The sequence below is a fragment of the Erithacus rubecula genome (genome assembly GCF_903797595.1).
Source record: "Erithacus rubecula genome assembly, chromosome: 5".
Lineage (NCBI taxonomy): Eukaryota > Metazoa > Chordata > Aves > Passeriformes > Muscicapidae > Erithacus > Erithacus rubecula.
In genome coordinates, this window is record NC_136687.1 from 30,658,777 (window position 1) to 30,677,068 (window position 18,292).

Genomic DNA, 18,292 nt, shown 5'->3' on the forward strand with positions numbered 1-18,292 from the left:
ATACAGGAATATTCCCAAACCTGGAAACCTGGACTACCTGACAGGAGGCAACAAAACTGCAGTGGCTGAGCCCTGAAAAGGGTAGTCATGACTGGTGTGGAACTACTGCTCCGTGTCATGGTTGAACTTGATGCTCTGTGTCAAGGTGGCAATTTCTCTGCCTGAAACAATAAGTGATGAAAAGATAAGTTCACTACACCTGACATATCCAGTTCTCTCACATACTCATTGCAGGACTACCCCTTCCAGCCAAAAAACTCTCCCTTCAAGGCAGTTGTGCAGACCTTAAACCCCTAAACCCAACAGCTGACTACATTCAGGATACCTCATCACCGGAACTTCTCCTGAACCTACCTGCTGAAGTAAATATGCAGGCTAAATACAGATTGGTTTCCAACAGTCCTCAATGCCTTTGTTTTGGCAGGATTACATCCTGTTCTATGGAGATGGTTTGAGGAGGAGGAGGAGATACCTTGAAAGCATCCCACTGCATGCTGAGGGCAAGCTCCCGATTAAGGGCTGCAGGCAAACCAAACTAGGGCCAGGCGCAGCAAAGGAGAATCAAAATTTTAATGGTAACTTGCACAAAAATGTCTCAAAATGGCACAAACAAAACCAAGAACAGCCCTTTGACATATAATATCAGAAGAGGAAAAATATTGCTGGATACTAGCTACCACAGGATAGTACAAGTTAGCTAAGTGGTGGTTGATGAAAGCAATTTTATCAGCAACATTACGTAATCACTATGGATATGTTTATTCTACAAGTATATCCCACATTACTTGATAAACAAACTGGCTTTCAATCCTCCAGTACTTTTGCCTGATATCAAACAAAAATACACTTAGGAAAAGAAAGTGCAAATATTACTTCATTGTACTTCAACGGGCATTACACATCTTGCAGGCAACTGAGATTCAAGTCTAAATGTTTAGCAAAGGAGCAAATGCACTAGTTTCAGGGAGAATAACCAAGTGTTACTAGACTGTCTTAAGGAATGTACTTTATTGTACATTTGTAATATTTACCTAGCAAATGCTTTCTGAATTTTTTTTCCTTATTCCTTTTTTCCCCCCCTGCTTTTTAAAATACTTGTAATTCAAAATCAAACAACAATAAAAGCAATTTGTACTCAAAAATTTGTGGACGGTTTCACAAGTAAATATTGCATCATTTCACAGTGACATTTTTGTTCAATAGGTACATAAAAATAAAGAATTGTACATTGCAGAGACAGCAGTTTCAGTAAGACCATGCAAGCCAAAAAGATGACATATTAAAAATGATCTAACACATTGCTGGATACTCAAAGAAAATCACATTCTATCACATAATTAAATGGAATATGGGTTTTAAAGAGAAACATGGATAAAATCTAAGTTTTTTAGAGTATGTTCAAAACTGACCTCTCTACAGTTTGTTTCCTGACATCAAACTTTCACACAAAAAGTGCCCCCTCCCTTCCAGACACTTTCTTTACTCTTCCATAAAATAATTTTGTGCCTGAATTTGAGCAATGAGAGAAGATGAGAACTTTTTCCAGCTGTACTCTCCAAGCATGTGCAGATTTCAAAAAAAGATTAATTCAAAGATTTTTACTATTTGTTTCCTCTAGATAAGAGGCAGCATATGCTTATATATTTCAGAGTGAAATGCAGTAAAAACTCTGAGGATTTTGTTCTACATTATAAAGCAAGTAGTTAAGTGTTCTACTGCTAAGGCTAGCAGAGCAAAGATATAAGAAAAAGATGCAAGTATGGTCTTTACATAAATACCAGCATGTAAAACCATCTTTAATCCAGAGCCTCCACTATTTGAGCCCTCTTTCTGTAGCCAGCATGCACCAGATTACTCTAACCCCTTCCTACAGCCAGAATGCAGAGAAAATACCTACCAAAAAAAAAATTCAAGGTAAGACATATCACACCTGGGTTTTTGCCATGTGCATTTGCTGACAGTAGAGTCTTCACAATTGATTGCAAGCCACCACTTGAAGATGGTGGTAGGTCATGGGAACAAACAGGGCACATTCATGATGATACACTATTTAACTCCCTCAAGCTATTGGTAATTGCAGACTCGTGGTGGGATTTTCAGATTCCTCCTTTCCTGAAAATCAATGTGGCCTACTTTCATAGATGCAGATGTATTAGAGTCCCAGGCTGGAGCAGTCTATCCACAAAAGGCCCTGTGTTAGATAAACCAGTTGGACAAGCATAAACTAGCATGAAAGCCTTTAAGATTACAACAAGAAATAGAACTTGTGTAGTTAAAACATGATCCTGTAAGTGTGAAACAGTGTATGTAAAGAGTTATAGATTTTCTCTTCACTTTTTTTTTTTTTAGCATGACTCTGTTTTTCTATTCTTTGTGGACAGAACAGTGGTAGAAGGAAAGTTTCTGCAAAAGACACATTCATGCTTCCAAAAGGGAGAGGTAAAATTAAGCAGGGAGGAACTAGAGGAGCAGAGAAGGTAGTTGTCCAACTCCACTTTGAAGAAAAGTGCCAGGTAGAGTGCAGGGAGAACAATCATCATATAGAATACAAAGTGCAGAATGGCAAAAGGAAAGAGATGTGATGGTCTGAAATTGTACTGGGCTAGGAAAAAACTATTCCTTCCTATCATTATCTTTTAAACATTGTCACTTATTTTCATTCTGCTACCTTTGCCACTAAATATTACTAAGAGCAGAATATTTGTTTTATGAGTTAACTTGATCAATGCAATGAAGCAAACAACTATTTGCCTTGTTATTCCTGAGACTTATCTGAGAAGATAAGAATTGAAAGTAAAGGGGGTAAGTTATTTAGGAACAGATTGAGTGCTGAAGTCAAGGCAGAACTTGTTGCAGTATGGGATTCCCTGAGAGGATGCATGTCAAACCAAAAGTTTCCTTTGCTTTCTGCCATTTCCTCCACAACTATTCATCTAAACACACCATGGATTGATCCAGATCAGAAAATCTGAGCAGCTCGGGAAGGGAGAGGGGGTGGAAAACATCTCCCACCTCAGGAAGCAGAGTGCTTCCCTGTTGTCCATGTTTACTGCATGTCCTCATGTGGACACAACGTGGGGACAGGAACCAGAGCAAGCAATGACTGCCACCACCACCTGAGAAATGTACCTGGAAATCAGACTCAGAGTGAAAACTGTTTCCTGGCAAGCCTGCACATGGAACAGATGAAAATTCAAGGGTGTAATTTCAAAATGCCTTTAACCACTGCTACTATGGAAAGCAGCTATCCTCCATCTCATCCACCTCACTGTTCATTCATATCCCCAGGTCACCTTCCTTTTCTTGCTTGCATAAATAGAGGTGTGGAAAGGAGAACAAATAGCAACTTTTTTTTTCCCCATACCAGATTAGTTTCAACTTGAATCAGCTCTCTGATCTGATTCACTGTCTGGCCATGCAAATGTTCATGGCAGTATAAGCAAAAACATTGCAGGGACAGAACAAAAGGCCAGAGGTGGGAATAGAGCAGGACCAATGCTTTCAAAGATTATATCAGCTTAAAGGTATTTGCAAATCCAAGCTCTAAGAACATAAATGTTTGCATCTCAGACACTTAATGTGGAAAACCCTACAGAAGAATTGAAAAAAAATTTGAAAGTGATATATACCTGTAGATATATACCTGTAGATATATGAAATAAAGTGGAGTAATAGCTATATGTTATTTTCAGTATTGCCTTGAGTTCCTAATCATGTGATTTAGCAAAATTAGTAAATGTTAGCAAATTAGCTGAAGTAGAAGAATACCTGAGAACAAGTGTGCAATAATGATAATGATTATAGGAGTCAACATTAAGTTATAAAATCTTTGGACTCTCCCAAACCACAGTAGTAAGGATCCTGCACAAAACAAACTCCTCAGGCCCTGCCCACCAAATAATATCCTTTCAGTCATCCTCTAACAAAGGGCACCACTGAAGAACAGGGTAAGCATTTAAGTTCTTACACTATTAGCTACCCACATCATATGCATGTTCTGCCTTGCCAGATGGCCTGTAATCTGGTCTCCCTTGAAGCTGAAAGCATCACATTAAAACTCCTAATTGGGGTAATATATTCATAAAGTAATGACCTCAGTCAGTGCTTCTCTAAGTGGCTTACATCATCCAAAATGATCATGAGAAAGTTCTAAGGCTGTTGAAAAACCCAAACTGTATTTGGGGGTGAAAAAAAAAATTAAATATAGAAAATGTGAGATGATAATAAAATTAATTATCCTTAAGTATATTGTCACCTAAATAATCTGAGGGATGGTTCTACATTTGCAGACTGCTCACAGACAACGCTTAACCCTCTGCAGAAAAGAAGAGTAGCCTTTTCTCAGGTTTATGGGAGAGAAGGAAAAAGATCAAGACAAATAATTGCAGATGAGGAAAATATTTTGAAAAAAATTACTTTCAAGAAATTCAGTAGAAGCTTTAGAACTTTGCAAGGTGCAGTCCAATATTGCTTTCTCTAAATTATTGGGAGTTTTGTCAATATCCACATCAGTAAGTACCTATCTGATCATTAATGGAAACTCAACCTTTAACATTTTCAGCCTCAGATTTTTATAGAAAATGAGGAAACAACCATGAGTAACAACCTGCTTCTTATAGCTCACTGGGTTGGTTTGAGAAATACAACAAAATTGGAGGCATCATAGGAAAACTGGTCCAAGTCCTGTGGACAACCTGAAACTTCAGTTGCATCCAATGTAGCTTTGTAGAGAGGCACACAGTAGGAACAACAGTAGAAAAACAAATGAGAAAAAGGACAGAAAAGAGAGAAGCTGCTCTGAATAATTATGGGATGGAAAAGGAGAGAATCAGTGGGCCTTCCCTCAAAAATTCTGCTGAAATAAATCCAGCCAATGGCAGTGAATATGAAGCATCCTTAGTCACCCATCCTTACCTAACACATGGGAGCAGATTTCTTCCCAAGGTGCTATCCCTCAAGCTGCTATTTATGAGTCCTGAAATTCTACTTTATCCAACCTGTTTTTCAGGCATCTATCTATTTATTCATCCTCCTAGCAGTAGGTACAGTTTTTCTTCCTCCTTTGGCTTCTTTGTCCAGTAGCAGAGAGGATTAGCAGAACTGCTTTCAAAAGAGTAAGAGAGTCTTCCTTGTCCTAACATAGCCTCTGTCTTGACAGGGAATTTTAACAGTTCAAATCCAAAAAGCATACTCAGCACATCTGACTTATCACAAAACTAATAAAGTACTAAGCAGACATAAAAACTGTTTTCTAAAAAGGCTTTTCTCCACTAATTTCAAGTGACCTCCATACCAGAGATTTCAATAGTATCAAAATATTGCATGCATCCTAGTCAGATGGAAGTAAATGTCATAATCTTCATATCTGGCACATCAAACAAATTACCCACTTGTAAGATTCTTAGACAGTTTACCACCCAGCAACTGAAGAGTACTCTCACCAAAACACAATGCACAAAACTGAAATACACCACTTTACAAAGTAAGTTTCACTGAAATTGCTACAAAGGAATACATATATTAATACAAGACTAATCAAGTGCACGACTGAAAAAGAAAGGGATGGAAATTACCTTTAAGTATACCATAATCTCAAACCATGAATAGCTCCTAATATTCAGGAATTCACCTTCAATGCACAGAATAACATTAAGAGTAAAGAAAGCATTTAAATTGGTTCTAAAAGAAAACAGGCAACAAAACTACAAGTGGTTTTTAGAACTGATTAAAAATTTGGAACACACATGAAATAAAAAGAGCACAATTATCAGAGCACACTGATCTGAAAGCACTCTCAAAACACCCAGAAATACAACTGGCGTGTCAAAATTTTACAGGTGTATAATTTTGGTCAAAGCAGAAGTTAGAGACAAGTTTAAGTTAATAACCACATTTAGATTCAGATGAAAACTCTTTACTTTCTTCACCTTTTGATTCAGTCAAGGATGCTTGTATGTTTAAAAGTTCATGAGTCTCTAACACTGTGTAAGATTAGAAGACTCTTATTGCAAAGCAAGGCTGTAAGAGCAAAATGGGGTTATTGGGTGGGATTCAGTTCAATATTAGGTGTCTATTTGAGGTGCTCAACAAGTACAGCTGATATCTAATGACCCATTCTAATTATCAGACTTGTAGTCTAACCCAACCAAAGGAGGTTAAATCATCTCATCTGCAGACACCCAACCAGTCAGCTAAATCACATTTTACATTACACTGACTGTACTGACTAGAGAGCTATTGACTGCAAAAGTGGCTTGGACAAGGCAGGGTGGATTCATCTGCTCATACATTTGAGATGCCATTCAGAAGGCCACTGGTCTGTTACTGTCCTTGTCACATCTACTGACCTTGTGCAGTTGCTAACTTTAAGCATCTGAAATGGCTGTAGATACCTTCTAATTTTTAGGAAGTATAGGTACTGCTAGCACAGATGCAGATACCTAGGTTCAGGTGTTGATTAAAATAGAATTTTTGCTATTGTGCTATTAAAGACTGTTTCTGGAAAATAGAAAAACATATCAATATGGAATAATAAATGTATAAAGAGAAAATAGAAATGCTTTTAGGAATATATTCATTTCAGTATGTCTAAATAGCATTGTGTTTCACATAGTGCTAGTTTTACATGGTTTAGACATAATTACCATGCAATTAGAAATATACTAGAAACAGATGTAGCCATTTTGTACCAGCAGATTTTCTTGTAAGCATTTTAAAGCCAATCATGTTACACCAAAGGGCAAATTTTGCCCAGCATTTTGATTGTAATCAAGAAGAGTCATCTTTTATAACCAGCATGGCAAGCCAGAACATACTTACGGTGGATGTGGTCGATGTAGTACACACCAATCTGAGGGTCACACGCGGCTTCCCAGCCCCAGGGCAGCTCATCCCCAACACAATCCGCAAATGACAAGGGCTTTGTTAACCTGCAACAAGGAAACAGTCCCGTGACACACCTTTTCTCTCCTCCATACGTGTTTGTTATTTGTATTAATTCCTGTTATGACAGAAGCTAAATAGCAGGGAGAAAGAAGAACAAGTTGCTTTTTGCCTCTTAAAGTAGAACATATTATTGCAAACATTTTTCAGTGCAGTAACTCAAGTGAGAAATCCACTGCAACAGCCTTCATATCTGACAGTCGAAAATTAAACAACAACCAACAGCTTAAAAAAAATTAATTATTTATATTGCTATTTGTCTCCAGGAAAACTGGTCCCTTCAACCTCAAGTCAGTGATGAGACCACAAGGTTTCAAGATCACTGTTTCTAATGACCACAGGCAGGAAAGTCAGAAAAGAGAACACAGCCACCTAAGATGCAGTTAGCAGCACTTGAATAAAACAAGCAGCAGTGTACACAGAGTAGACATTTTACAAGCAACATTTAATGGGCCTTAGATGTTCACATGGTGCTTTTGTAGGAAGACAGATTATTAAAGTTTTTCACTTTAATAATAGAGCACTTATTATAAGAGCTAGAGTGACAAATATAATACATGGGCTCTTTTCCAACTGAGGCTGAGCAAAGCTTTGCATGATCATCTTTAGGTCTTTTTTAGAAAAGAAATTAGTATTGAGCTTCCTGTTGATAAATCCACAGATAAATGCCATCTCTAACATAGTGATATATTTAATAGGAAGAACAAGATACTTAAGGTTGTATTGTCGCCATAGTGACAATTGGATTGAGTTGATATTTAGAGTTTTTAAAAAAAACTCAGTGACATGATGAAGAGCAGTTTATGGGACACACAAGCAGCACTCCTTTGCTCTCTGCTGACTAAGTTGTCATACCTAAGAATTTTTTCATCTCACCATTAAAATTCAATACAAATAAAAAGCTAATTCACATGTTTCAGGATTTTTTCTTTATTCATTCCTTTATTAATTCACATTTTTGTGAGAAAAGAAAGAAAAAAGAATAGTACATTTTACCTTTTACAAACTGAATTGGATTTTGTATACAAAACATCATACAGAAAGTACTTTACAAAAAATTGAACTCTTTATGCAGCTGAAAAAAACAAATTTAGGCACAAATTTGATTTAGAAATTATTGCCCCACTATTATCTTTATTATAATCATAATCAATGGATATGATCTACCAATTATTTAAAATGAACAGTATTCCTCCAAGCTAAGGTTGCAGAAATCACAAAGAATAAGGCTTTTAGGATTCAAAACATTTTGAATATTGATCCTTTTTCCATTTATGTTTTTTAAATTGCAGGCATGAATCCACTTCCTCATATTTCTCCAAAGTTTACATCATAGTCCTGTGAAGGTTACTAACACTTTGTTTGAGGTTCTGAACAAATTTGCAAGTATAACACAAATTCACTAATTTATTGCCACTCATAAACTGCTATGTTAAACCACTAAACACACCAAAAACTATTATAAAATACAGATGAAATTACCAATGTGGAATTACATTTGGATCACTAGGATTACAAAAACATGGATTGTAAGTAGCACAAACAGGCTGTCAACTCGCCAGTGATTTCCAGGGACAGAGGAGGTCCACAGCAAGCCAAACCTATGTATTGCACCCTCTCACATTGCTGATATGCATTTTTAAATCCAGACACTGGCACAGCTCTGAGTGTGGCTGCTCCAACAACACTCCAGAAACCCCAGCTCTGACCTGTGCCCTTGCTCCTCCTCTCTGGGCAGCAGAAGCAGTGCAGCCATGGCCAGGATCCAGCTGTGCAGCTCAGCAGGCCAACAGCTGGCCCGCCAGCCACAGCTGCCTAGTGCTGCCAGACCAAGCACACCTGCCCAAATGCTGCCTTAGAATTACCAGCACCACTTCAGAAATTACTGATTTGCTGTAAATATTAACTGCTAGAGAGAAAGGGAAGGCTCTTAGGAAAGCAGGAGAAGCCTTTCAAATCCGGGATAAACATAAGCACAGTTTCAGGCAGGCAGCATACAGCAGACTGAACACAGGGCACCCATGTCAAAGAGTTCCCAGGCCACTGATGCTCAGAGGAAGCATCAATCATGTAAAAGCAACAGTGAGTCTGATGAGTCTGGTTAGTCATGTGAACAAGATGTGACAACTACAAGGGCACACCCACCTGTGAGAAAGTCTTGTCTCAATTTTGATTACATGTGTAGATGTTTATGAAACAAACAGAATAAAAATTAAAGTTCAGTGTCATCCTTAGCCTTAGCATTTTAATATTAACTCAAACCTCAATTCATGTAGTTCAAGCAGAAAAAATATTTGAAATGCCATATAGCAGCAGAGAAATCATAATATGAACTCAAACTCATATAAACACAGCCAGATGATTTTTATGAAACCAAAGTTACACACCAGAGCTAGTAACAGTCATGACGTGATTTCTAGATCACCTCTACAGGAGGGATATAAACCCTGACCTTCCATCTGCACTCTACATAAATTTTATTTTTAATCAAATACTCACTTCTTACTATAAATGGCACATTCTCTAGGTTAGACTGCAGTTAACCCTGATCATGCAAATGTTCTGTCTAGGTGTTCTCACCTGTCCAAAATCAGATACCACAGGAATAAGTAACAGCCATTCTCTCACCCCAGACAATCCATAAATTAAAGAGACACTAAAAAGCTGTGTAAAAGTACTTGAGTGATCCACAGTGGATCTTAAACAAAATGAGCAGAAGAAGGAGACAGAGGTCCAAAAAGACAGGCAGTACAGGACAATTTGTTTTATGAATCCTGCTCTGCTGGATCATGCTTGGACAACGCATCCTTAAGATCTGAACTATGTCAGAACTGTTCCAGAGCAGATTTTTAAAACATGAGAAGGTTTGTACATAATAAGATCACAATTACTTAAGAGGGTAACATTCCCATGACTCTCTTCTTTGCTCCAGTGTCTTTTAAGGGCACACAATAGCACAAGCCTGATGCATCATTTTACAACTGAAGAGCAACCAGCACAAGGTGATTGATACCTGATTGCTTATGGCCCTCAGAACTGTCTCAACATAACTACTATTTACTTTCAAAATAAGTATGACAAATGGATGCAATTAACACAACATGAAGCAAGAGAAAATTTGCAAGACAAAAGTTGGAAGGAGAGAGTTACAAGACATAATTGGACAGGAAATAATATCTAGGAACAAGGACTGAAGGAATCCTGTCTGTGTGAAGATCATTATCTGTGACATAGTAACCTATGATAGATGGACTGCCATTACATTCATTAAATGTGAACCAAGAAAAATGAGGTTTATTGCACATTAATAGAGGATTAAATGCTGCATGACTTGGAAACTGATATTCTGAGGTAGTTCATAATACTGTTTCAGTTTGTAGGCATACATTTACATGTTCCTAAAAGAATGCCACTACTTTAAAAAAGATGTCTTCAAAGTCCACATTTAGTATCCAATGAAGTTCAATTAGTTTTAAAAAAGGCTTGGAATTCTTTAATGCGTATTATTAAGCTCAACTATTCTCACCCAGGGGCACCTTTTTTTTTTAACCTTAGTGAACAAGGGGCAGGTGTGTGTAAGGAGTAATGGCTATTTTAAGGAAAACCAGGAAGCATTCTGCAATTCCATTATGTAAACAATGCATGATTATGTTAATCACAGATGCCTGGGGAGACTTAGCAGAAAAATACAGTTTACCAATTGAAAAGCCCATATCAAATACAAATTTTCTTTAAAGTTTTCAAAATACAGAGTTAGGTAGTTAAGCTCTTAAAATGCAGATTCTGAAATGATGTATGTGTTATCTTTAACAGTTGTTCTTTCATCTACAGCCCTATCTGTAAGAGTAAGTCTGTATATGCAGCTAATATTAATAATGAATCACAGAACCACAGCACATTCTGAGTTGGAAGGGACCCACAAGGATCATCAATTCATCTCTTAAGGGAATGGCCCACATGGGGATGGAACCCACAACCTTACAGGCATCATGCTTTAAAAAAATGACGTTGAAGATACTGGAAAATGGAACCATAACTACAGACTGATGCAGAAATACTGCTTAGTTTGGACAACTTCCTTATTTGATGTAAATCCCATTTTGAGGTTCCCGGATCACAGAAATACATAGAAGACAAGCTTCTTTCCAAGACTAGGGTCCACAAAAAATCAGACATTTATTACATGTACCAGTAAAACTATATTTCTGTCAAGACACAGACAGCCCATAATATTTCCCATTTCTGAGAATATAAAGAGGCATGTTTTTAAAAATGTGTATGCACATATATGTATATACACACACATTACTTTGTGCAAACTGTTCTATGCATGAGAAATGCTGGATTCTGATGCATTCCTTTTCTGACTATTTTTTCCTCCAAAATCCATTCAGGATTAAATAAACTGTAATATTGAAACATAAGTCATACATATCATGATTAGTACTCTACTTTATCAATAGAAAAAAGGTTACAGTAGGCAGATCTCAGAAAATGGCAGCGAGGGGCAGGGGGAAAGAGACACAGACATGAAAAATAACCCCACCCCACACAAACCTGAAATTACTTTTCCTCAGTTAGAAAGGAAGAAAACACAGGTTTGTAAGAGGTACACTAATACCTGAGAATTATTAGCAGGTTCATCTTAGTGCCTTTCAAAATTACTTCCAAGAACATCTCCTTTGCTGCCTGGTACTTGATCTACAGCCAAGATTTGTAGTTTGGAATTCAGTTGTAACTAGGGTCAATGTTCAACTTCTATAGCAACTTCAATGTGCATTTGAGAACTTTCTCCAAATACCCAAAATGAACTCATGTGCTTTGTTGTGTAGCACTCATATGAGATGTTGTATGGATTAAATTTCACATCCATTCATTTCTCATATATAATGATGTATATTACACATTAATTATTTTCTTTTACAATGCAGTACTTGCTAGCACTTTTTGTTGACAGAAATTGATATTTCTGAATTGAAAAATACACCTTAAAACTCCAAAGAAATTAGAAGATAAAACATAAGCAGCTACTCAAGTGTGCAGGAATGAGCATCTATTAAAACGTAAGAGAAGAAATCCAGCGATGGAAGAACTGCATGCACATTCATCTGGAACCCATACAGAAGGGAAATACCATTACAGAAGGGTATACAGGTGGTTTACCCACAGTAATACCCACCAATACAACAGTCTACAAAGTTTACTTCAAACACTTTCAGTTAGCACAATTACACAGAATAGTAACATAAAATCTGCATCACCTGATTTTTTATTTTATTTTTATTTTATTATGCAAAAGGATGAAATTATTTAACTCTTATTTTTATCCCAAGCTTGAGAGAAGTAAAAATTTAATCAATGCAAGGAATGCACAAACAGAAGAAGGAAAATGTTCTCAATTCTTCATCAAACCTCCTGAATTTAGTGCTCAAGTTGGATCTCAAAATCAATTCAATTCTTACCCAACTTTCTAATGTTATAGGATTATTAGTTTGAAGGGTGTATAAAAATGCATTCTAATCCCATACTAAATATGCTTACAGATGTGGATTTCACTTCAGTCACTCAAGATGTATTTCTTATCTAAAACTCAGGGATGCAATTAACCTCAAAGTCAGTTACCTAACCTGAATTACTCCTTTAGGTTCCCTGGAGAGGCAGATTCAGCACACTTATTGCCAACCTGAAGGTTGCCCACTTTCCCTAGTGAGTACAGGATTCTGTATGCAAGAATCCTGAGCATGTGCAAAGATAACTAAATTTAAGAGGGATGAATTCTGTAGCAGGCAGCAGAGTGCACAGAGAATGGCAGAGAGACCCAGCTGTTGCTCCATGATGCAGGTCAGAGCTAGAGAGGCATTGCTGCTCCCTATGGCCAAGGTCAATAAAAGCATGAAAATTATATTGCATAGGGAACACAATCTTCTCTTCTACAAATTACAATGGATGAAGCTGCAACAAAATGCATTTACTTTGTATTAATTATATTGCTGTCTCTTTCCTAACTTTAAGAAATGGTAACCAGGCTGTTTACCTGTCAAAAGGGGCAGAATTGGCCCACAAAACACCCTTTAGTCATATTCTTTGTTCATTCAATTCTATAAATTATGAACTAGCAAATTCCACACAAAATCTCTCTCTTGAAAGAGCTCATTCATGAGTCTGTTGACAGGATTTCTGCTGCTAAACACCATGTTCTTAACACAGCAGTGCCTCCCATTCAGGTATCAGACCAAGACATCATGTACAAACTTTGAATTGTTTAGGTACATTCTTTTTTAATAAGAGTATTATTAAAATATACTGCCACTTTATTGCAGGTATTATTTTGAAAGAGTAGCTAAGTGGACATCAATACCAGAATAGAACAGATCAAACAAGGAGCAGCATGGTTGCAATTCCAGCTTGAAATAGTGGTGTAAAATAAACAAATATGGTAAGGTCATGCATGTTTACCTTGCTCACAAGATGTGTGCAACCAAATGTCAACAAATGCCTGTGCTCAAAAACCAGCAAACATGCATGTTACCTTTTCTATGCCAAAACAGAATCCCTAATAGCTCAAACTAAATGTACCCCATTCCCTAATGATGAAATGTTGTCAATAACATTAAACTTCTTAATAGCACTAAAATGTATGCCTGTAGACACTAACATGTGCACCATGAATGTGTTTGCTTTGTATTGCACACACATGCACACAACATAGAGCATATATAGGTTTATAGGTTCACAGTCACACTCCTGGCTAGAATGGATATGTAGCAGTCAACAGTACTGCATCTTCACCTTTTTGCACCACTAGATACTCAAAAACTAATTGCAGAGACTGAACTCACAGCAAGTTTTCTGGAGACAAAGGTTTATTAACTCCAGCAGCAAGTATTTCCTGGATACATATCATGAATTTTCACTTGTTTTCTAGATTTCAGATAATTTTTCTCCTGGTAATACATAGACGGGCAAAACACTCTAATTGTATAAGAATGGCAACTTGAAATAACCACTGACTCTAGTTTTCTAAAAACATATACAGGTACCTATTTTAATAACTTGCAATTTCTATCCTGTGATTCTTTCAAGTCCTTGAATACTTACAACAGACAGCAGGCCTTAAAGAAATATATTTATTGATTTTACAGAATTTCCTTGGTAAAGAAAAATGTACAAACATGCAGATGGAGAATTATACTAAGAGATATACATTATTTGTCTACCTCACAACAACACAGAATGGAGGGACATTATTTGAGTACATCCTACTGGGATAACAGGCTCTCTCAAGTATTTAACAAGCACAAAAACTTTCCAGTACTGAACTCATGGTGACAGTGATTTACTATAACTCCCATTTATAAGTGAGCTGTGGGTTCACACAGATATACCACATTCAATGATGTTTCAGAGAATATCTAAAATAAGACTTTGAAAACTGCACTTTCCATTAAAGGACTTGTCTAGCTATCCAGCAACACAGGTAAACACACAAGTATCAAGTAGACACTAAAATCTGATCTTTCTTCTGTCCTTGTAGGGTTTGGGATTTTAGAAAACCTTTTTAGAGTACTGAAGAAGTGGTTTCTTCTCTGTAATTTAGGCAAAGTATTCAAGCTGTTTTTGAAATGCTTTGCTGAAAAGGGCAGTGTGCTGAGCAGTGTCTCAGTTTCCAGTCAGCCTTCCAGAGAGACAGCTGCACTACTACTACCCTGTGAAGTGGCAATATCAGCCCATCATCAGTTCTGATTGCTGCCTTCCTGCAGACAAACTCAGTCTCCTACACTGTAGCACAGCACAAACTGTTCAACACATTCAGCAAGTCCTGCTTAGAAATAACAAGTCAGCTGACCTCACCAATGATGGGGTTTGGAGACTAACTACAGTAGCAAACTGTACTCCATTCCTCAAATGTTTTCCAGCTCTTCTTGATTTAATCATTAAACTGCCAAGGTGAGGATGAAAACAAACCAACTAACCTTATTGTCACCACGTTACAACAAAAAAAAATCTAAAATTTACTATATTTATACATAACTTACTAAACTTGGAAAACCCAGGAATCTTGACAAAAGTTCCTGGTCTCCAATATCTATTACAAACATAACCAGTTTAAGCCACTAGAGCTATGAATTTTTCCTACAGAAGTTGTATTGTACAGAGAGCAAGTTCTTTGAAACAAAAATTTAACTGCAAAGTTTTTGAGTCCACTTATTTTAACATCAGCACAAGTATTCAAAAGAAAAACTGATAGCAAAAATAGCTGAACAACAAAACCCCAACAGAAGGAATATTATAGCTTTTATAGACATTAAAGGACATATTCAAAGTGAAAGAAAGTAGCTTTTGGTTAGATATTAGGAAAAAATTCTTCACTGTGAGGGTAGTGAGGCATTGAATGGGTTGCTCAGGGAAATAGTGGATGCCTCATACCTAGAAGTGCTCAAGGCCAGGCTGAACAGAGATCTGAGCCACCTGGTTTAAGATGTCCCAATCCATGGCAGGGGAGTTGGAACTGGATGATCTTTAATGTCCCTATTTTCCAAAAACATCTTCCTACTTCATTTAGCAGTTTTGCAAGTGTGATGTAAAAACATCAGAAATTAAGTGTTAAGTGCAATTGCAATATACTAACAAAAATTAATACCCTTTTAATTTCTTTATTTTAAAAGACTTGTTCTCAATGCTCAAAAATTCTACACCTCCCCAAACTCCCCAGGCTTTATGCAATACAGAAAAGCTAAGGCTGAAAATCTTCAGGTCATCCAAAGACCTTGCCTGCTTCCTCCACAGGAAAAAACCTACACAAAATGGGCAACTGATGTCCTTCTCACACACACACACTCAAAAGGGAGGAAGCAGAGAACACACAAGTTAAGCTTTCAGTCCAGCAGGCAGCAGACAGGGGGAGGTGAGTGCAGAGGGAGTGTGCTGCCTCCCAGCTCACCATGAGATGCTGTGTGCATGTTAATGACTGCCATAAAAATGTGCTACCAGCAAGGAAGCCGAGCATAACTGCCTCCTCCCAGTTCCAAAGTGGTGACATTAGCTCAGTGTCAGCTCACTCTGTGCCCTCACAGGTGCTTCTGTGAAAAGCCACATGAACTGAATAGCTGAGACCCAGAAAGGGAAGAATGCATTTGGGAAGGAAGGGACCCACACCCACTGGTTGCAGGATCAGGTCAAACTGCCTGCTGGCTTGGCTTTTTGTTTCCTTTTCCTTTTGATTATGATAAACTGTTTTGGTTTTCCACTTCACAATTGCCATCAATTAAGGGAAAAAACCCCACGCTGAACTCAGCTATACATTTTGCCACATCATTTCATCATTGAAGGTAATAGAAATGAAAAGGAGAACCAATATTTTCCAGCTCAGCATACTAGCTATTTGTTTCTGTAGGTCAAAGCCTCCAACCAAATCACTATTTGTAATTCATTTATCTGCTTAACATTGCCAAGTTCAATGCAAAGATGACATTTTGAAAGGTTAGGGAGGAAGGGGATCACTGAAAAGTGGAAATGGGTAATACCATGAATGTTTTCTCCAGTGTTTTTCTTTGACACAGCAGTAGGTCCTGCACTGGCATGTAAGCACTATAATATTAGACACCTGGAATGTGAGGAATGTCTGATAACCATAGCCTAGCACAGGGATAATTCCACAGCCATAAACCAATGATACGACCTTTGCGCCTTCCCCGGAAAGCTCAAATGCAGTGACATTATGAAAAGGCTATTATGTGCAGTGTTGCTACAGGTTATTTATATATACATGACTGTACACTGTTGTTAGAGGGAAAATGTTATCATCAATTGATAGCACTGTTAAGAAACTTAGCTTAGTTTTACTTTAATTACATAAACACCATGCTGTTTTCCCAGCAATTTAAGTGTTCCCGATACTCTAACCTCTGGGTGCAAACTCGACTTTGAAATGTTTACCTGTCTTGTACCACTCAGCTCTTCATTTTATATATTTACTAGCAAATATTCTTCAATAGGAAGATGCACTCTTAAGAATACTCAAGGTAAGAAAAGAAAAAAAAAAGCCAAACCGGAAACAAATAAACCACAACAAATCCAGTCAAGCATTAGTTCATGAAATTTAAAAAATGGCATGAACTCTGCAGTAATTTCCACATGCAGATAGGAGCAACCAATCCATACCCAAAAGCTTACAGTTTGATAGAAGTATAATACAAAAAACTACAGGTAGCAAATATCTATAAACTGAAATACTTTATTAGGAATTAATCAAAACAGATACACTTATGATAGAGGATTAAAGCATTTATTCTGTCAATTTCAATGATTTGTCATCTTTGCTGTGATGTACAAAGTACCAAAAGCATTTTTATGGCATATTGTTATGGTTAAATTTAGGACATTCTTGTATAGTGATAATTAAGTATGAGAAAGATCAATGCATTTCAAGAAAAAAACACAGTCAAGCCTCAGAACATTATCATATTTAATATCAGCATTAAAAGATCTTCCTGATCTCTAACTTTTCCCCTTCCTCCTTTCTGCATTTTCATACACACACTAGTTCAAATCACCTGACTACTCACCTCATCAGCTACAGAAAATGATTTTGAAAATTTTGTTCTGTAAACTCCACTCCTCTTGCAAACACACCCTTTGTGACCTTTGGATTTATAGAGAGGATATCTAAAGACTCTCCTCACCTAACTCTGCTCCCATTGAAGTCAGCAGGAGTGCTACCAATTTCAGTAGCAGGAAACCTAAATCTGTGACAAGTCCTTTCAAAAAGTACTATCCATCTGAAAATCTCAGATAACCTCACAAACATTTGACATGAAGCCCTTCAGCCAAATATACCAATCATTCCAGAAGCAGGGAAAAGGGAACTTGAGTTAATGTGTCCAAGGTCTCTGCAATTTGGTTACAGAACTAAAAGCTGCACCCAACAGGAGAGAGCAGCCCCTCTGTTATTTTCAATACTGAGTTCTTCATGTCTTGATTCCATCTTCTCATCCAACCACTTTTAACAATTTTCAATGCATACTTCATTAAACATTCTCTGTTTTTCAGTACAATGCAGCTCCTGTTGCAAAAAGACTGAGCTAGATCAGAGCTCAAATTGCACACAATCACTTGGCCGATCTCTGGTAAACTGTTTCAAGATGCTGCAGGAGAAATCTTTAAAAATGTGTCAACAATTTTTTTACATGGAAAATGAATAAACACAACACTGATTTTACAAAACTGCAAGCAATGTAATACTGGCGAGAAAAAATACAATATATTTGTATTTTAATATTAGTAAGCAATCATAAAGAAGTCTGCCAAGCCTTGGTACAAGTAGTTCAAAAAGATCTCAATCTCAGCTGTT

The 18,292-nt window shown here is 37.2% G+C and overlaps 1 protein-coding gene across 4 annotated transcripts in view; it reads right to left on the reverse strand.

Moving 5' to 3' along the window:
- The window catches only part of WWC2 (WW and C2 domain containing 2), a 92,892-nt gene that overhangs the window by 52,174 nt on the left and 22,426 nt on the right, over window positions 1-18,292 (reverse strand). For 3 of the 4 annotated variants that reach the window (XM_079306164.1, XM_079306165.1, XM_079306167.1), the window contains exon 2: window positions 6,820-6,929. The exons of the other annotated variant lie outside the window; for it this stretch is intronic. In XM_079306164.1, the coding sequence (XP_079162290.1) occupies window positions 6,820-6,929 (110 nt within the window). The remainder of the gene's footprint in view (window positions 1-6,819; window positions 6,930-18,292) is intronic. 4 annotated transcript variants of the gene reach the window in all.